This window comes from Sapajus apella, unplaced genomic scaffold, assembly GCF_009761245.1.
Source record: "Sapajus apella isolate SASKATOON/1434 unplaced genomic scaffold, GSC_monkey_1.0 scaffold1, whole genome shotgun sequence".
Lineage (NCBI taxonomy): Eukaryota > Metazoa > Chordata > Mammalia > Primates > Cebidae > Sapajus > Sapajus apella.
In genome coordinates, this window is record NW_022436941.1 from 68737061 (window position 1) to 68758668 (window position 21608).

Below are 21608 nucleotides of genomic sequence, written 5' to 3' on the forward strand. Positions count from 1 at the left end.
AAAAAAAAAAAAAAAAAAAAAAAAAAATATTTTAAATACTTCCAGACTAAATGCAATTTAGCTTGAAAGCTAAAGGTAAATTACATGTTTTACAAGGGTGTACCAAAGTAGGCAAAACAATCAAAGAATTAAAAAAATGAAGAAAAAAAATTTTTAATAAAAAAAGTTTGAAAACGTAAGTTCCAAAATATATTTATAACAAAAATTAGGATGCAGAATAACAAAACTACTATTTAAACTATTTTGTTCCCATTTTACCTCCACCTATTATAATTATTTTTATAAGAAATAAACTGATATGAGCCTGGTCTTTAACAACCTGTTGAAAACTTATAGCACCATTTTTTCCAATATTTCTTGTACATTACTTAGTATTTAGAAAGCCAATGAACTTACATGTTGGTCTTTCAATTCCCCCTGACATCCATAACAAAATCTGAAAAAAAAAGTTTAAGAATTTTTCTTAGAATTCACTCATTAAAATAGTTCAGCAAAATCTCATAACTAGAATAATTTCATTAATAAGTAACTATTTTCAAACAAGACTCTCAAGAAAAAGAGTTAAGAATACCCCTGAGCCAGGCATGGTGGCTCATACCTGTAATTCCAGCACTTTGGGAAGCCAAGGCAGGTAGATCACCTGAGGTCAGAGTTCAAGACCAGCCTGGCCAATATGGCAAAACCCCGTCCCTACTAAAAATACAAAAATTAGCTGAGCATGGCGGCAGGCACCTGTAATCCCAGCTACTCAGGAGGCTGAAGCAGGAGAATCGCTTGAACCCAGGAGGCTGAGGTTGCAGTGAGCCGAGATCATATCACTGCACTCCAGCCTGGGCGGCAGGAGCGAAACTCCGTCTCAAAAAAGAAAAAATAATAATAATAATTTTTTAAAGTCCACAGTATATACGAGGTCACCTGACAGCCCAAAATTTAGTTTTATTTTCATTAAGGTTAAATGTGAGTGTGCTTTATTTTTCTTTTTTCTTTATTTTATCAAAACAGGATCTTGCTTTGTCTCAAAGGCTCAAGTGCAAAGGTGCTATCGCGGCTCACTGCAGCCTCAAACTCCTGGGCTCAATTATCTTCCTGCCTCAGCCTTTTGAGTAGCTGGGACTATAGACATGTACCCCCATCCCTGGCTAATTTTTTATTGAGACAGGGCCTCGCTGTATTGTCCAGGCTAGTCTTGAATGCCTGGGCTCAAGCAATCCTCCCACCTTGGCTTCCCAAAGTGGTAGGATTACAGGCATGAACCACCATGCCAAGCCAGAAGCACTTTCAAAACTTTTGTTTGATAGTCACTTATTTTAATAAGTGCTACTTTGTGGTTCTTCACAGTTATAAGCTATGAACCTCCAGCTATGGAAGAAGGGAATTTAATTCCCTTTCAACCATCTTGAACCAGTAATGCATAAATATGTAACTAATGTTATTCTCAATTATTTCTAGTTAAGTCCTCCTTTTGGATAGAACAATAATCAATGTTTAGTTTACTATGACTATAAAAAATATTCTCAGCTAAGCCATAAATTTTCCCCTATTTAAAACATTTTTTTCCTGGAAATACTGTGTTGCTATTCCCAAGGTCAGTTTCCTATGTAATTGACATGAATTCATTCCCAATCTTCTGACTAGTCTAACAGTCCTCTCAGTATGTTCAAATACATCAGGAGTTCTGCAGTTTTCATCCTCTTGGTGATATCTCTCCTGGAGCACTCTGACTATCTCCAAACTGGACTGTTCCCCATATCTGACACATAGGTATCATTCTGGGATTTCTCCTTACCATCATCCTAGGGCATTCTTTGGCTTGTTTTGAATTAGATACCTATTACTAGATCCCATGTCACTCTCTTTCTCAGTTCCTTTGAATAGCCTACCTCTTCCATACCTTCCCCAGAAAAATCTTTTTGAAATCTTACAAGTCCGAAAATGTCTTTATGCTACCTACACTTAATTTATCGGTTGGCTAGGTATATAAGTTGGTAACAATTTTTTTTTTTTTTTTTTTTGAGACGGAGTTTCGCTCTTGTTACCCAGGCTGGAGTGCAATGGCGCGATCTCGGCTCACCGCAACCTCCGCCTCCTGGGTTCAGGCAATTATCCTGCCTCAGCCTCCTGAGTAGCTGGGACTACAGGCACGCGCCACCATGCCCAGCTAATTTTTTTGTAGTTTTAGTAGAGACGGGGTTTCACCATGTTGACCAGGATGGTCTTGATCTCTTGACCTTGTGATCCACCCGCCTCGGCCTCCCAAAGTGCTGGGATTACAGACTTGAGCCACCGTGCCCGGCCTGTTGGTAACAATTTTTACTACAAACTTTGAAGGTGACTGCTCTGTCTCTGCATCCAGTGTTGCTAATGAGAAGCCAAACAATTTTAATTCCAGATCCTTTGTGGGTGACCTAATTTTTCCTCTCTGAAAATGTTTAGGGTTAATAATTTATTGTGTATTCTGAAATGTCACAATTATGGGGCCTGTCTTCCTTCAATACATTAGGCACTTGGCAGTCCCTTTCTTTTATCTTTGTTGTGGAGATGAGGTCTTGGCGTGTTACCCAGGTTGCGCTGGAACTCCTGGCCTCAAGTGATCCCCCGGTCTCAGCCTCCCAAAGTGCAAGGATTACAGCTATGAGCCACCCTACTCAGCCAATAGGCCCTTTCAATCTAGAAAGTTCTGTCCTTCAATAGAAAATTTCTTTGAACTATTTCTTTGATGATTTTCTATCCTACATTTTATTTTTCTTTCTTTGTCATATTATTCCCATATTGGACCTTCTGGATAAATTCACCAGTATTCTTATCTTTACTCTCCTATTTGAACCTCTTTATTTTAGTCCTCTTGTATTTTCTGGAATATTTCTTCAACTCTATCTTCCAATCCTTCTATAGTACTAGGTTTTTCATTTCTACCATACTTAACCTCAACCATAGCAAATAAATACCAAGCTTAAAACAATGAGAATTGGGATTTTTTTGCCTGTGAGTTTTGACCAATATAAAAAAATTTCGTAAAACCTAATGTTGGCTAAATATGGGAAAACAATAAATAAAACTTTGAAGGACAACTTTACAATATCTATCAAAATGCACAAAACATGTAAAACTCTTGACTCAGTAATTTTACCTCTAGGAATTTACCATGCATTTATACTCGTACAAATGTTCAAAAATACAGATATAAGCATTATTTGTTAATAGCAAAAAAAAAAAAAAAAAATCTTAAATATCCAACTGGGGCTGGGCACAGTGGCTCACATCTGTATTCCTAGCACTTTGGGAGGCCGAGGTGGGCGAAATCATGAGGTCAGGAGTTCGAGACCAGCCTGGCCAATATGGTGAAACCCCATCTCTACTAAAAATACAAAAAATTAGCTGGACGTAGTGGCGGGCGCCTGTAATCCCAGCTACTGGGGAGGCTGAGGCAAGAGAATCTCTTGAGCCTGGGAGGCGGAGGTTGCAGTGAGCTGAGATCATGCCACTGTACTCCAGCCCTGGCAACAGAGCGAGACTCCATCTCAAAAAAAAAAAAAAAAAAATCCAACAGGAAGCAATTGGTTATATAAACCATAATTATTCATGAAATATGTAACATTTTTAAAAACATCATTGATCTAGATATGGTGATATTAAATTACTTCCAAATGATTTAAGTGTGAAAAGCAAGATGAATACATAATTGTCTGCCAGCCAATAAGTGTTTAATGTGATTCCTAAATCCTGGATGTTCTTAAAAGTAGTAAATCTTTACTTTCTGAAAACTGTTCTATAAAAGATTGACCCACCTCTATTTCAGACTTCATTTGTTGTATTTCACACAAATAGCACTCATAAAATACTTAAAGATTTTAGATAGATTATGTTATGCCAGATTATTTTGTTTTTGTTGTTGTTTCTCTTCTTTGGTTTTTTTTTTTTTTTTTTTTTTTAATTATCTTATTTTTTAAGAGACAGTGTCTCACTATGTTGCCCAGGCTAGTCCTCAACTCCTGGCCTCAAGTGATCCTCCCACTTCAGCATCCCAAAGTGCTAAATGACCCTTTTATTTTCAGTAGTGTGCTAGGACTGGTTTGTACTGGCTCAAGAGAATCAATTGTTAAATACATATTCAAGGATTTTGACAGCTGGTTGTTAACTGGTAGCTAAAAACTGGCCATGATAAGAGTATTAAAACCATGGAAATCAGCATATACTACCAATCAGGGTTTTCTTTTTTTTTTCCTTTTCCTTATGGAGAACTGATTTAATAGTATAATTATCACCTTTATTTATACATAGGTGGGTTTAGGGAAATTATCTGGATTCTGGAGATTCAGATCTATTTTAACAATGAGTCATTTCAATCATAATCATGGCATTCTTCCTCTCATCTTCCATATTGTAAGTACTCTTGTCCAAGTTAGTAGGATTACATTTTAAGGTAGCTAACAATCTATTCAAACATTAGCTTACCACTTATAACAAATATAAATTAATCCAAACCTTTCTCCATTATATTCTTCTAGGGGAATTTCTTGAAAAGGATCCAAAGGAAACAAATGATGGTAAGACCGTGCCAAGTGGGGGGCAGACACCAAAGTAAGACCTGACACATTAAGCAGAGAGACATGTTTAGTAGTCCAAACCCATGAAGATAATGGCTGAAAAGCCAAAAGATGCAACTCAGGCAGAATATTTTCAGTTTCTTTTAGGATGGCAGTTATTAATTTTACCTGTGGCTATAAAAGAAGATTGTAGGATGGAGTCTTAGTTCTGTTACTAAGTGTGTAACCAACCTATCTTAGTCTATGTGCTTACTTATATTATAAATGAAATAAAATTAGACAATTCTATCAATTTAATTCTTCATTCTTATATTTATAAAGGTAAGAGATAGAAAAATGTCTACTAGATCTACTGCATTGCCTTTAAAGAATATACTTTTTTCAGAAAAAGGATCAGGAAACTAGAATGCTACTTTTATACTTAAAACAATTTAAAAATTAACCTATTTCTCTTTGCACAGATTAAATCTAGAAACATATGAATAACTTAACATTTACATGCATTTTAGCAGCAATACAGATAAGAAGTCATTCAAGATTTACTGAATTATGAATAGTTGGTTTCTTACCACAGATTTTACATTCAACAGGTAGCTCACAGTACTTTGCTCGACACTGTGGGCAGAAATAGCCTCCTAATGTAAGCCCTGGCTCAGTATTGCCATCCAAATGCCTGTAGGGGGAAAAAGGTAATATATAAACATCTGAAAAAGAGCAGGAAAGCACAGTACCTTGATCTTAAAATCGTGACACTATTTAAATATCTATTTAGGCTGGGCGTGGTGGATCACGCCTGTAATCCAAGCACTTTGGAGGCCAACGCGGGCGGATCACCTGAGGTCAGGAGTTCAAGACCAGCCTGACCAAAACCCCGTCTTAAAAAAATAAAATAAAATAAAATCTATTTAAAAGTCTATATTTTTGGCCAGGTACAGGGGCTCACACCTGTAATCCCAACACTTTGGGAGGCCAAGGCGGGCGGATCACCTGAGGTCAGGAGTTTGAGACCAGCCTGGCCAACATAGTAAAACTCCGTCTCTACTAAAAATACAAAAGCAAAAAAAAATGAGCCGGGCACAGTGGTGCACACCTGTAATCCCAGCTACTTGGAAGGCTCAGGCAGGAGAATTGCTTGAACGTGGGAGGTGGAGGCTGCGGTGAGCTGGGATCATGCCACTGCACTCCAGCCCGGGCAACAGTTTGAGACTCCATCTCAAAAAAAAGAAAAATACAAAAATTAGCCGGGGGCCTGTAATCCCAGCTACTTGGGAGGCTGAAGCAGGAGAACTGCTTGAACCCAGGAGGCAGAGGTTGCAGTGAGTTGAGACTGCACCACTGCACTCCAGCCTGGGTGACGAGAACAAAAATTCTATCTAAAAAAAAAAAAAAAGTCTATATTTTTAAAAATTGTATAAGTTTTTGTAGAAATGGGGAATCACTATGTTGACCAGGCTGGTCTTGAACTCCTAGCCTCAAGTGATCCATCTGCCTCAGCTTCTCACAGTGCTGGGATTATAGATGTCAGCCACCGTATCTGGCCTAAAAGTTTATTTTAAAATCTGTGAGTATGTCTTATAGCTCAATTATGCTACATTCATTTTCTTCCCCTCTCTTCATTATTATTATTTTTGAGACAGAGTCTCACTCTTGCCCAAGCTGGAGTGCCGTGGCACAATCTCGACTCACTGCAACGTCTGCCTCCTGGGTTCAAGCAATTTTCATACCTCAGCTTCCTGAGTAGCTGGGATTACAGGCATGTGCCACCACGCACAACTAATTTTTGTATTTTTAGTAGAGATGAGGTTTCACCATGTTGGTCAGGCTGGTCTCAAATTCCTGGTCTCAAGTGATCTGCCTGCCTCAGCCTCCCAAAGTGCTGGGATTACATATGTGAGCCACTGCACCCAGCCCTTCTCTTTAAGTTTCTATTACTAACCTTGAATTCACTAATTTTTTTCTTCCGTAGTGTCTAATCTGCTGTTAATCTCATCCAATGTATTCTTCATCAAAAACACTGTACTCTTCATCACCAGAAGTTTGATTTGGGTCTGTTTTATACCTTCCATATCTCTTCTTACCATTATCATGTTCCCTAATATCTTGAACAAACAGAGTACATTTATAATTGTTGTCTTACCACATCTTTGTCTACTAATTCTTTTTTTCTTTTTTTTTTTTTTTGAGACAGAGTCTTGCTCTGTCACCCAGGCTGGAGTGCAATGGCACAATCTTGGCTCACTGCAACCTCTACCTTCTGGGTACAAGCAATTCTTATATCTCAGCCTCCCAAGTAGCAGAGATTACAGGTGTATGCCACCACACCTGACTAATTTTTTTTTTTAATTTTTTTTAATTTTTTATCTTCATTGTTAATTTTTGTATTTTTAGTAGTGATGGTTTTCGTCACATCAGCTATGCTGGTCTCGAACTCCTGGGCTCAAGTGATCCACCCACCTGAGCCTCCCAAAGTGCTAGGATTATGGGCATGCACTACTGCACCTGACCCTTTGTCTATTAATTCTATCAACTGGGTTATTTCTGGGTATGTTTCCATTCTGTGATTTTTCTGTTTTATAGATCATATTTTCCTTTGCATCCCTGGCCATTTCTGATTAGCTGACGGACATTGTGAATTTTGCTTTGTGCTGGATTTTTTAAATTCCTTTAAATATTTAAGGGCTTGTTCTAGGATATATTTCAGTAACTTGGAAATAGTTTAATGTGTTCAAAACTTGTTTTTAAGCTTCATTAGGCTGGACCAGAATAGCAGTTAGTCTAGAATTTTCTTTCTTTTTTTTGACCTCTGGTTCCAGTTCTTGTGATAGGATTAATCTGATCCCATTATTGTGGACTCTACTCAATGCCTGTCATGTTAGGAGGTCTTTCCATACAGACTGGCAAGAACATGAATCTTCCTGTACGAGCTCTGGGAATTGTTCTGTCTGCTGCTTTCCCGTGATTCTTTCCCTGACTTCCAGTAGTCTCCTCACACAAATGTGATCAACACTCAGCTGCTGACTCATGAGCAAGTCTCTGCAGATCCCCAGAGAGTTCTCTGTGCAGATCTTTCCTCTTCAGTACTCTGACCTGCAAAATTATCGCCATCTCAGCCTCCTTGAAAGATGAACTTTATTTCTTCAACTCAACAACATCTCCAGGCTCTGTCTGCAGCCTGGAAATTCCACTGAGATGGTAAGCTGGAGCACTCTTAGGGCTCATCTGTTTCCTTTCTTTCAGCGATCATTATCGGCAATGCCTGTTGTCCAGTGTCTGAAAACCACTGTTTTATATGTTTTGTCTGCTTTTTTTGACAGGAAGGTAAATGTAGTCCCTGTTACACCTTTTTGGCAGGAGGCAGAAATCTTGTTCGTGATTTTTAAGAATAACTCTCTTAAATTTAATTTTGTTTTATAATTATATAAAATATAAAGCTCTAAAATTAAAACAAGGTATAGTAGGCTGGGTGCGGTGGCTCACACCTGTAATCCCAGCACTTTTGGAGGCCAAGGGTGGTGGAGTGCCTAAGCTCAGGAGTTCATGATCAGCCTGGGCAACTCAGTGAAACCCCAACTCTACTACAATACAAAAAAATGAGCCAGGTGTGGCAGCATGCTCCTGTAGTCCCAGGTACTTGGGAGGCTGAGGCAAGAGAATCACTTGAACCCAGGAGGCAGAGGTTGTAGTGAGCCGAGATCATGCCACTGCATGGCCTGGGCAACAAAGCGAGAATCCTCTTAAAAAAAAAAAAAAAAAAAAAAAAAAAAAAAAAGGCCGGGCGCGGTGGCTCAAGCCTGTAATCCCAGCACTTTGGGAGGCCGAGGCGGGTGGATCACAAGGTCAAGAGATCGAGACCATCCTGGTCAACACGGTGAAACCCCGTCTCTACTAAAAATACAAAAAATTAGCTGGGCATGGTGGCGCGTGCCTGTAATCCCAGCTACTCAGGAGGCTGAGGCAGGAGAATTGCCTGAACCTAGGAGGCGGAGGTTGCGGTGAGCCGAGATCGCGCCATTGCACTCCAGCCTGGGTAACAAGAGCTAAACTCCGTCTCAAAAAAAAAAAAAAAAAAAAAAAAAAAATCAACAAAAAATACAAGGTACAGTAATATTCTATATAACACTTTGGTCAATGATGGACCACATATATGACAGTGGTCCCATAAGATAATACCATATTTTTATTGCACCTTTTGTGTGTTTAGTTACATAAATACTAAGTGTTGTATTACAACTGCCTACACTATTCAGCATGCAATATTCTGTATAGGTGTGCAGGCTAGGAGCAATAGCTATACCATATAACTGAGATGTATAGTAGCCTGCACTATCTAGGTATGCACACTGTGATGTTTGCACAGTGATGGTATCACCTAACGATGCATTTCTCAGAACGAATACCTGTCATAAAGTGATACATTCAAAAAAGTCTAGGGTCTATCCCTTTGCTTTTCCCTACACACTCATGGAGGTAAAAATTAAAAAAAAAAGTTCTCCTCTACACCCTTTTAAAATTTGTATTATTTCCATACTATTGTTTTTATTATTAACATAAACAAGTATATATATCCACTTACATCTCTACTTTCTTCTTAGGTGATTAGTAGCATACGACAAAATTCTCTCAAGCTTACTATTTTACTTAGTGATAAGGTCATTCCATAGAATTATATAGAGATAGTCTTCATTGCCTAGCTTTTGAATTTATACCTTAAAAGAAGGAATTAAAAATGTAAAAACATTATCACTAATAATTTCAAGGTCTTTACTTACGCCATGCTGAAAGAGGGTTTTGCATCCTGGTCAGATAAAGACGCAATGGTGTGCTGAGGAAATCCTTCATAGAAGAAAATGTATTACTTTCTTTTTCCAAGCAAGGAGCAGAATTCTAGGACTAAGAACCTAAAAATGTTCTTATCGAAAAGCCAGTAAGGTTGTACAAAATATCACTTTCCTGCCTCTTAGATAAGCTTATTATAGCATGATGAAACTAATTCCAAGCTATAAGAAAAAGTAGAGGAAATGGGGAAAGACCTATCTATATGTATGACTTCAAATTCTGAAGTTCATATATATGTTTTCTTTTCTCTTTTTTTTTTTTTTTGAGATGGAGTCTTGCTCTGTTGCCCAGGCTGGAGTGCAGTGGTGCAATCTTGGCTCACTGCACCCTCTGCCTCCCAGGTTAAAGCGATTCTCCCATCTCAGCCTCCCACATAGCTGGGATTACAGATGCCTGCCACCATGCCCAGCTATATATTTTCTAACTTAATAATGATTAACACTACTTTTTATTTTTTTTTATTTATTTATTTTTTGGGGAGACGGAGTTTTGCTCTTGTTACCCAGGCTGGAGTGCAATGGGGCGATCTCGGCTCACCGCAACCTCCGCCTCCTGGGTTCAGGCAATTCTCCTGCCTCAGCCTCCTGAGTAGCTGGGATTACAGGCACGCGCCACCATGCCCAGCTAATGTTTTGTATTTTTAGTAGAGACGGGGTTTCACCATGTTGACCAGGATGGTCTCGATCTCTTGGCCTCGTGATCCACCCGCCTCGGCCTCCCAAAGTGCTGGGATTACAGGCTTGAGCCACCGCACCCGGCAACACTACTTTTTAAAGAGGTTGTACTTTTTACATCATTTCTGATACAACTGAAGCATATCATAGTACATCTTCATTTTATCTAAGTTTATACTTTTATGTTTAAAATTTTGGAATGCTCAAATCTTTCATGTAATGTTTTCTATATATAATTTTAAATTCTGAAAACATGTTCAGGAAAAGCAAAAACCATTTTTAAAAAGAGTTAATACATAAAAATTTTAAATATATCTACATATCAAAACAAATAAATAAAAGTAAAGGCAAATAACCAACTAGAAAAATATTTGCATCAGGTGACTGAGAAAGGGCTAATATTCCTAAAGGACTCTAACAAATAAATTATAAATTTAAATAACTTTAAAATGGTATAAGAAAATATATCAGTAAATCAAAAAGATTAGCCAACATAATAGCCAAAATGTATTGAATGTTTACATTAAGCATTATTCTAAATGCTTCATCTGTATTAACTCAATCCTTGCAAGACACAATAGATGCTGACATCATTAAACACATGAGAAGACAGTGGAAAAGAGAGGTCGACTAGTAATACAAAAGGCCAAAAACAAAGTAGAAAAGCATTCTACTTCACTGACATTTTAAAATATATATATTAAATAAGGAGGTTCTTTTTCTATTTAAAAGTTATATCTTTCTTCAATATAAAGGTAATACATTTTCACTTGATCTTAGCCAAAAGGCCGAGAAGCGATGTGTAATACATTTTCATCACAACATTTTTGTCAAATAGAAGAAAAAAATTTTTTTTTGAGAAGGAGTCTCACTCTGTCGCCAGGCTGGAGTGCAGTGGCGCAATCTCAGCTCACTGCAACCTCCACCTCCCTGGTTCGAGTAATTCTCCTGCCTCAGGCTCCCGAGTAGCTGGGATCACAGGTGCATGCCACCACATCCAACTAATTTTTGTATTTATAGTAGACACGGGGTTTCACCATGTTGGCCAGGATGGTCTTGATCTCCTGACCTCGTGATCCACCCACCTAAGTCTCCCAAAGTGCTGGGATTACAGGCGTGAGTCACCGCACCCGGCTGAAAACAAAATTTTTAAAAAGTGATCCAAAACCAATCATTTCCCCTCCTTTGAGCAATTTGGTGTACTTCCCTGCAAGCTTTGTCTTTGCACAGTTTGTATTACACAGCTTTGATCAGACAGTACAGTACAGAGGATTTGTAGCTTATTTTACTTTTTTTTTTTTTTTTTGAGACAGAGTCTTGCTCTGTCACCCAGACTGGAGTACAGTGGCGTGATCTCAGCTCACTGCAAACTCCACCTCTTGAGTTCAAGCAATTCTCCAACCTCAGCCTCCCATGTAGCTGGGACTACAGATGCCCACCATCCTTCCCTGCTATTTTTGGTATTTTTAGTAGAGACAGGGTTTCACCACGTTGGCCAGGGTGGTCTCAAACTCCTGACCTGAGGTGATCTACCCACCTCGGCCTAAGTGCTCGGAGTACAGGCATGAGCCACTGCACCCGGCCTTTGTAGCTTATTTTAAAAATTTCTTAATATAAGCATTTTTCTATAAACACAGTTGATACCTTTCTAGCCTTAAAAATAAAGAAAGTGAACAGTGTTCTCTTGGTGACAAGACTACTGGTAGTTTTAATATGTTTCCTTTTTTCTTTTTAAACTTCTCTGTGCTTTCCAAAATTGCTTCAACAAGCATATTTTTTCCTAAAAAAATTATTAAATGTTAAAATAACTTGTGCAAAAACAAAAATAGCATAGTTTGAGCCAAGATATATATTTTTTAAAAAAACATAAGAACACTTACCCATACGAATAAGCGAGCATTCAGAACTTGAGCTAGCAGGAGGAGGACTAACATGATGTGTGAGTAATTCTTTGTAATGGCTTTCATCTAAAATAACATGGTATGTGCCTAACAAGATGAAAAGAAAAAAAAAAAAACAGCTTTGTAGACATAATGAAGTATATGTTCTATGTAATTCTTGTAAAAGTTTTATCATCTGAAAATGTAAATTTTCAAAATAATAATTTTAGTTAAATCATCACTTTTAAAACCTTATTTAAATAATATATCTAAATCAACTTCTCTAGGAATAACTGTAATTATAATTTATTATTATTACTATTATTATTTTAACATATAAATAGAGACAGGTCTCAGTATGGTAACCAGACTGATCTCAAACTTCTGGCCTCAAGTGATTCTCCTGCCTTGGCCTACCAAAGTGTTGGGATTACAGGCATGAGCCACCATGCCTGACTTGTAATTACAATTTAATTAAAGGCAAGTTACAAAATCTTTATAAAGTAAAACATACAGTAAAACTTCCAGTTTTCCAAAAGTTATAATACTTCCTCTAAATACTGACAGAAGTACTGAAAACTCTTTGCATTTTGAGATGATTTCTTATAGAATTAATTACATATTTAAGATGACTGACCATATTTTAGACTACTTTAATAGCTCACAACAGATTAAAACATCCTAATTTAATAAATTATTTCCTACATAGTAATTATGAGAAAATATTAAAGATATTAGATACACACCACCAGTTTCACGAGCAAGTACAGTGCAAACTCGAACCTCTGCAGACAATCCAATAACAGATACTCTAATTTTAGCTGCCTTTAGTGTCTTCATAAAATCCAGTCAGATGGATAGTTTTAGGAAAGAAGAAAAACATTTAAGAATTAATGTATTTGAAAAATAAAGAATGCTCCAAAAACTAGTGATAAATTCACTATATCTACCACAAAGATGGATCACACACACACACACACACACAAAAAAAAAATATATATATATATAAAATTGCTGTAGAATTCTCTTTAGAGTTGTAACTTTGGTTTTGATTTTTTGGTCTACCTTGATTAGATCATAAATATTAGATGGATCACAAGTTGTAAGGCTGCTGAAGATGATTAGTACTTCTCGACTTGTATGTCCGGGCATATGTCTTAAAAGAAAGATAAAATACACTCCAATTAGGTAAAACAAATTACACTACCAAAAAATTTACCCAGAAAGAAGAGTATACATAGGATTACACATTTAGGCTATAGCATACCTCATTTGTTTCAACAATGCAAGGAAAGGTTGTGAGACTATTTTAAATACTTTAATGTCAGTTTTTCTAAAATGAGCTACGTACTTAAAAAAATTATTAATTGATCACTTGACTAGCCTTAAAAACATTATTAATTGATTCATTTAATAAACATTTACTGAGCACTCTCAAGTTCTGGGGATAGAGTGATAAACAAGGTTCCCAACATCATGAAGCTTACATTCTAGTAGGTTTGTTTCATACAAAGTCTAAAGTATACACTAATACAACAGTATCACATGGATAAACTTTAAACTAAAATGTGGCAATATCACATGGATCAGCTTTAAAGTGTATAAATGTGGCTTAAAAATAGTAACACACACCTCTTTCTCAAACACTATATAGTAATCCCCTCTTACCTGCAGAGGATACATTCCAAGACCCCCAGTGGATACCTGAAATCAAGGATAGTACTGAACCTTATATATACAGTTGTCCTCTGGTATCCTTGGGGAATTGATTTCAGGCCCTCCTATGGAGACCAAAATCTGCTCAAGTCCCAGATACAAAATGGTGTAGAAGGCTGGGCGTGGTGGCTCATGCCTGTAATCCCAGCACTTTGGGAGGCTGAGGCTGGCGGATCACTTGAGGTCAAGAATTCCAGACCAGCCTGACCAACATGGAGAAACCTTGTCCCTGCTAATAACACAAAAGTTAGCTGGGCATGGTGGCACATGCCTATAATCCCAGCTGCTCAGGAGACTGAGGCACGAGAATTGCTTGAACCCAGGAGGCAGAGGTTGTGGTGGGTGAGCCGAGATTGCGCCACTGCACTCCAGCCTGGGCAACAAGAGCAAGACTCCGGCTCAAAAAAGAAAAAAAGGCGTATTTGCATATAACCTACGCACATCCTCCCATATATTTGAAGTCATCTCTAGATAATTGACAACACCTAATATGATGTATGCTATGTAAATAATTGTTATCCTCTATTGTTTAGGGAATAATGACAAGAAAAAAATGTCTATTTGTTCAGTACAGGTACAATTTTTTTTCCAAATATTTTTGATATGTAGTTGACTGAATTCACAGAAGCAGAATCCAGGATTTGGAGGGCTGACTATACCATGTTTTTCCCTATACAGGCATACCTTGGAGATACTGTAGGGCTGGTTCCAGACCACAGCAATAAAGCAAATATCACAATAAATATTTGCAATAAAGTAAGTTGCATGAACTTTCAGGTTTCCTAGTATATATAAAAGTTCTATTTATACTGTAGTCTAATAAGTGTGCAACAGCATTATATGTAAAAAAAAAAAAAAAAAGTACATACCTTAATTAAAATTACTTTATTGCTAAAAATGCTAAAAATCAACTGAGCCTTCAGTGAATAATATCTTTTTGTTGGTGGGGGGTCTTGCCTTGATGTTGATGGCCACTGACTGATCAGAGCGATACTTTCTGAAGGTTGAGATGGCTGTGGCAATTTCTTAAAACAAGACAAAGTAGTTTGCCATGTGGGTCAACCACTCCTTTTATGAAAAATTTCTCTATGGCATGTAACCCTGTTTGATAGCATTTTATTCACAATAGTACCTTTCATTCCTCTGAAACCCCACTGATGCTTTACCAACTAAGTTTATGGGATATTCTTTTTTTTTTTTTTTTTTTTGAGACAGACTCTTGCCCTTTCACCCAGGCTGGAGTGCAGTGGCATGATCTCAGCTCACTGCAACCTCTGCCTCCTGGGTTCAAGCAATTCTCCCGCCTTAGCCTCCCTAGTAGTTGGGATTACAGGCATGTGCCACCACGTCCAGATAATTTTTGTATTTTTAGTAGAGGTGGTGTTTCACCATGTTGGCCAGGCTGGTCTTGAAATCCTGAGCTCAAGTGATCCACCCACCTCAACCTCCCAATGTGCTGGGGTTATAGGCTTGAGCCACCACAGCCAGCCAGTGTAGGTATTTTGACCACCTTCCATGAATGGCATTTCGAATGGCAAATCCTTTCCAGAAGACTTTCAATGTACTTTGCCCAGATCCATCTATGGCAGTCACAGCCTTATGATATGTATTTCTTAAATAATCAAGATTTGAAAGATCAAAGTATTCCTTTATCCAAGGGTTGCGGAATGAATGCTATGTTAGTAGGCATAAAAATAACATTAATCTCCTTGTACATCTCCATTGCAGTTCTTGGGTGACTGGGTGCATTGTCAATGAGCAGTAATATTTTGAAATAAATCTTTTTTCTGAGATAGATCTCAACAATGGGCTTAAAAATATTCAGTAAGCCATGCTGTAAACAGACATCCTACCATCTGGGCTTTGTTATTCCATTTGCGGAACATAGACCGAGTAGATTTAGCATAATTCTTAAGGACTCTAGGATTTTCGGAATGGTAACAAACATTGGTGTCAACATCAAGCCACCAGCTGCATTAGCCCCTAACAAGAGAGGAAGCCTATCCCATGAAGTTCTGAAACCAGGCATTCACTTTTTCTAGCTATGAAAATCCTAGACAGCATCTTCTTCCAACAGAGGGCTGTTTTATCTACACTAAAAATATGAGGTCAGGTGCAGTGGCTCACACTTGTAATCCCAGCACTTTGGGAGGCTGAGGCAGGAGGATTGCTTGAGCCCAGGAGTTCAAGACCAGCCTGGGCAACATGGTGAACCTACCTCTACAAAAAAACAAAAAATTAGCTGGGCATGGCATGGTGGCACACGCCTGAAGTCCCTGCTACTTGGGGAGCTGAGGTGGGAGAACAGCTTCAGCCTGGGAGTTTGAGGATGCAGTGATCCATGATCGCACCACTACACTCTAGGCTGGGTGACAGCGAGTGAGACCCTGTCTCAAGAATAAACAACAACAACAAAAAAAAGAAAATGATATTTAGTGTAGCCATCTTCATCAATTATCTTAGCTAGATCTTCTGGATAACTTGCTGCAGCTTCTACATCAGCACTTGCTGCTTCCTCTTGCACTTAGAGATGGCTTCTTTCATTAACCTCATGAGCTCAGTTCTGTTAGCTTCAAATTTTTCTTCCTTAGCTTCCTCACTGCTCTCAGCCTTCACAGAGTTGAAGAGAATTAGGGCCTGGCTCTGGATTAGGATTTGACTTAATGGACTATTGTGGCTACTTTAATCTTCTATCCAGACCATTAAAACTTTCTCCATATCAGCAATAAAGCTGTTTCACTTTCTTATCATTCATGTGTCCACTAAAGTAGCACTTTGAATTTCCAATATTTTTTAAATTTTTTTGAGACAGGATCTTGCTGTATCACACAGGCTAGAGTATAGTGGCATAATCATAGCTCACTACAGCCTTGAACTACTGGGCTCAAACCTCCTGCCTCAGCCTCCTGAGAAGGTAGGACTACAGATGCTTGCCACTGTGCCTGACTATTTTTGTTTGTTTGTTGTTTGGTAGAAATGGTGGGGGGGAGTCTTGTTATATTACCAGGGCTGGTCTCAAACTCATGGCCTCAGGTGATCCTCCGCCCTCAGCCTCCCAAAGTGTTGCAATTACAGGTAAGAGCCACCATACCCGGCCCAGCACTTTTAATTTCCTTCAGGAACTTTACCTTTGCATTCACAATTTGACTAAGTGTTTAGCACAAGAGACACAGCTTTCAGCCTATCTTGCATTCTGACATGCCTTTCTCACTAAGCTCAATCATTTCTAGCTTTTGATTTAAAGTGAGACATGCGACTCCTCCTTTCTCTTGAACACTTAGAGGCCACTGTAGGGTTACTGGTGTAATTCCAATATTTTTGTGTCTTAGGGGTTAGGGAGGCCCAGAGGAGGGAGACTGGGAAATGGCCATTTGGTAGAACAGTCAGAACACACATAACACTTATCAATTATGTCTGTTGTCTTATATGGGCCCAGTTTGTGGTGCCCTAAAATAATTACAATAGTAACATCACAGATCACTGTAACAGATATAACAATAATTTACAAAGCTTGAAATATTCCAAGAACTACCAAAGTGTGATATAGAGGCATGAAGTGAACACATACTGTTAAAAAAAAAATAGCACCAATGGACTTACTCAACACAGAGTTGTCATAAACTGTCAGTTTGTTTAAAAAAAAAAAAAAAGTTATCTGAGAAGTCTAATAAAGCAAAGTACAACAAAATGAGGTGTGCCTGTACATAAATACCTATGATCAAGTTTAATGTATAAATCAGGTACAGTAAGAGATGAACAACAATAACTAAATAGAACAATTATAACAATATGCCAGCATCACTACTCCTGCACATTGGGGTCATTATTAAGTAAAACAACACAAACACTACAATAGTTTGACAGTCAGTAACAACAGTTAATCTGATGACTTAGGCCATTACATGGGTGGGCAGCATATACAGTATGGATCTGCAGGAGCAAGGGGTGATTCACGTCCTGGGCCAGGCAGAGAGGTAAGGTGTAGGATTTCATCATACTACCCAGAATGGCACGCAACTTAAACCTTATAAATTATTTATTACTGAAATTTTCAATATTTTTCAGACCAAGAGTAACTAAAACTATGGAAAGTGAAACCGCAGATAAGGGGGGATTACTGTAATTTAACCTCATTGTAATTTAACCTCACAGTACTTCAGAGTCATAATAATCATAAACATTAATCTTGTATACTGTTTAACTAAAATGATAGCTTGTGGATTTGTGGTGACCAGTTTTCACTTATACTAATTAGTGGTTTCTATGCTTTCCACAGCAAGTTTATCAGTTAGTTATTGCTTTTCTGTTTATATTTTGTTATTTTCTCAGCTCTTACTGGTAGACCCTGCTACTGTACTTACCTCTACTACATGTGTTACCTCATTCTCATCCACTTCAAAACTATCTATCATGTAAAGGTATAAGGTCTGAGCCAGGGCAGACTATCCAGAGATAAAACATATAAGCTTTAGGGATGCTAAGGTGGGTGGATCGCTTGAGGCCAGGAGTTCAAGACCAGCCTGGCCAACATGGTGAAACTCTATCTGTACTAAAAATACAAAAATTAGCTAGGCATGGTGGCATACACCTGTAATCCCAGCTACTAGGGAGGCTGAGGCACAAGAATCGCTTGAACTCAGAAGGTGGAGGTTATAGTGAGCTGAGATCGTGCCACTGCACTCCCACCTGGGTGACAGAACAAGGCTCTGTCTAAAAAAAAAAAAAATACACATGAGCTTTAACTATACCAAGTATTTCCTTTGGGGTCTTAGCTTTATTCCATATAGCTGAACTTGCCATGCAAGAGTGCTATTAATTTATAGTTATATTAGTTTGGTTCAAAAGTAATTGTGGTTTTGACCATTACTTTCAAAATAAATTAATAAATGTTAATAAAGGTTCAACCAACTTACAATTATTATACTACACTAAATCTCATTTTAATAAAATTTTTTTCAACATATTTCTTTTGTACTATTGATACTGCGTACAGTTTTAAATTATACTTTTATAAAACCTTTAACAATATCCTACTAACATGTAAAATAAAAATTACCAACCAACACCATATTAAACATCATAAATCACATTACATATTTTTCCTACTTAACGATTTTGTTATAGCTGGGTTTATGGGCCCCATATTAACACATCATTTCAACTTAACTCATTTAAAAAACTTCTAAATCAATTATTAAAAATGTATAATACTAACTTTAGAGTTTGCATAGCCATGCTTAAGGAATTATAAAGAGATGGCTCTCCATGGCAGGTTATATCCACAGCTTTCTTCAAAGACGTTATATGTTTTCTTGGGTTTCCTAAAATAAAAATAATCTTTTAATAAAATCCTACATATTATAAATACAAATAATCTCCTTATAGACTGGCATATTTTAAAATAATATTAACCTAGAGCACATTTTTACTCTTAATATTTCCATATTTCATCATTTTTAAGACCAATACATTTTCACATTTTAACATCTCTGAAATTAGCATGTGTTTAACAATCACTGGTAGCCAGCAACACTTGCAATATAGTTGTCTTTGCCTGCTCATATGTGAACCTACAAATAAGTCTTCATATGCTATTGCTTCAACTGCATTATGTACATTGTCCTCTTTATAGTGAGTTTAACTGCCATTTAAAATGTTTTTTAGGGCCGGACACGGTGGCTCATGCCTGTAATCCCAGCACTTAGGGAGGCCAAGGTGGTCAGATCACCTGAGGTCAGGAGTTCGAGATCAGCCTGACCAACATGGTGAAACCCTGTCTCTACTGAAAATACAAAATTAGCCGGGCATGATGGCACATGCCAGTAATCCCAGCTACTTGGGAAGCTGAGGCAGGAGAATCGCTTGAACCCAGGAACGGGAGGTTGCAGTGAGTCAAGATCGCACCATTGCACTCCAGTCTAGGCAACAAGAACAAAACTCTGTCTCAAAAACAAACAATAAAATGTTTTTAGATAGGTTGTTAATACAAAAGGCTATATTTTTATGTAGAAAGGTGTGGAACACAGCAGTGAGGCATAAATTTATTATCAATGAAGCAAATGTTCATTAACGAAAGAATGTATTTAATTCCGTATTTTTCTTGAGGTAAGAAATTAAGAGCTTTACAAGACCTAAAAAAGGAACATTCCCACAAAGAGACAAAGCTGTGATATCTGCTCCTGAAAAGAACAGCATCTGAAAAGACTATCTTATACCAAGCAATTCAAATGAAGGGAGAAAGCTGCCAAATTCTTTTTTCTTTCTTTTTAATATAAAAATTGTTTATAGATAGGATCTGGCTCTGTTGCCCAGGCTGGAGGGTAATGGGGCGGTCTTGGCTCGCTGCAACCTCTACCTCCCTGGCTCAAACCATCCTCCCACCTCAACCTCCCAAGTAGCTAGGACTACAGGTGCCTGCCACCATACCTGGCTAAATTTTTTTGTATATTTTTGGTAGAGACAGGGTTTTGCCATGTTGTCCAGGCTAGTCCTGAACTCCTGGGATCAAGCAATCCTCCTGTCTCAGCCTCCCAAAGTGCTGCAATTACAGATATAAGCTACCACGCTGGGCCCCTAAAGTGACAGACAGTCAAATTACCAAGAAGCTAGTATAACCAATTCATATATCATTTGATACTGTGTATCAATTTAACTACCAGGACTTTTCCTTCTTAATGGCCCATAAAAGTATCTTATAATTGATGGAATCTGAGGTTCAATAAAATATAGTATTCTGTAGACATTTTCCATTTCAGCACTGTCCTTGTATCAATCAATAATCTAAGTATCATTAAATTGATTTTATCATACAATATAATTACAATATAATTCATCAAAGTACTTCTACACTATTAAACATTCAATTTCTAATCTGTCACTATTATACATAATGTTGCAAAGAGTATCTTTGTAGAGTGATCATTCTCCTTCCATAACATTTCCTAAATATAATTTCAGGAGCAATTTTTATGCTTTTCTAAAAAATATTAAAGTAATTTATAAGACTATCAGCACTATAAATAACAGTTTCTCTGTGGTTCCACAAGCAACACATTGCTTTTGAAACTTATTTTTGCTCATTTAAAATATATTAAATAATAAAATATTATGGAATTGGGTGGAGTTTTTTTTGGATCACTAGTTTCCCTTATTTGTTTTTTTTATTTTTTTTCTGTGTGAATTACGTCTTCTTTGTCTACTCATCAACTTCAAGCTCCCTAGAGTTTTTATCCATCTGAATAAGTTTTAAAATACTAACCATTTGTAATATTTAATATTTATTGCAAGTATTTTAGATTCATAAATTTTAGAGATGAAAAGTACCTTGCTAATTCCAAATCCCACATTTCGTGAGAAAATTAATCTAAACTAGTGAAATGATTTGCCCAAAGACATATGTCTATTTAACTGCAGAACCAGCAGCACTCAAACCTAGATATGGCTATCTACTTACTTTCCTACCGTATCATACAAAATGATTTTTAGTCTCCCACTATGTTATGGGTGTAAGAAAAAAGCACACCACAATAGTGTCAGCATGGTTTAAAAAAGGTGCCTTCAAAGGCCTGTCAGAATCTCCAGAAAATTTTTCATCTTTATATGTATGACTTCACTAACATCCGTAGAAAACTGCTGAGGCTGGGCATGGTGGTTCACAACTGCAATCCCAGCACTTTGGGAGGCTGAGGCAGGTGGATCACCTGAGGTCAGGAGTTTCACATCAGCCTGACGAAAACATGATGAAATCCCATCTCTACTAAAAATACAAAAATTAGCTGGGCATGGCAGCACACACCTGTAATCCCAGCTCCTTGGGGAGCTGAGGCAGGAGAATCACTTGAATCACTTTACCTTGGGAGGCAGAGATTGCAGTGAGCCATTGTACTCCAGCCTGGGAAACAGAGCAAGAGACTCCTTGCTTTGGGGGTGGGGCGGGGGGAGCGTGGGGAAAGAAAGTA

The 21608-nt window shown here is 37.7% G+C and overlaps 1 protein-coding gene across 5 annotated transcripts in view; it reads right to left on the reverse strand.

The window, feature by feature from the left end:
- LOC116552224 (general transcription factor IIH subunit 2) overlaps positions 1–21608 on the reverse strand; it is a 33266-nt gene that overhangs the window by 4679 nt on the left and 6979 nt on the right. For 4 of the 5 annotated variants that reach the window (XM_032278874.1, XM_032278890.1, XM_032278881.1 and 1 more), the window contains 8 exons: positions 18866–18971; positions 13000–13090; positions 12681–12768; positions 11935–12042; positions 9314–9377; positions 5114–5217; positions 4483–4585; positions 397–436 (listed from right to left, as the gene is read on the reverse strand). In XM_032278874.1, coding sequence (XP_032134765.1) covers positions 397–436; positions 4483–4585; positions 5114–5217; positions 9314–9377; positions 11935–12042; positions 12681–12768; positions 13000–13090; positions 18866–18971 — 704 coding nt within the window. The remainder of the gene's footprint in view (positions 1–396; positions 437–4482; positions 4586–5113; positions 5218–9313; positions 9378–11934; positions 12043–12680; positions 12769–12999; positions 13091–18865; positions 18972–21608) is intronic. The other variant, XM_032278907.1, reaches the window with a different exon arrangement.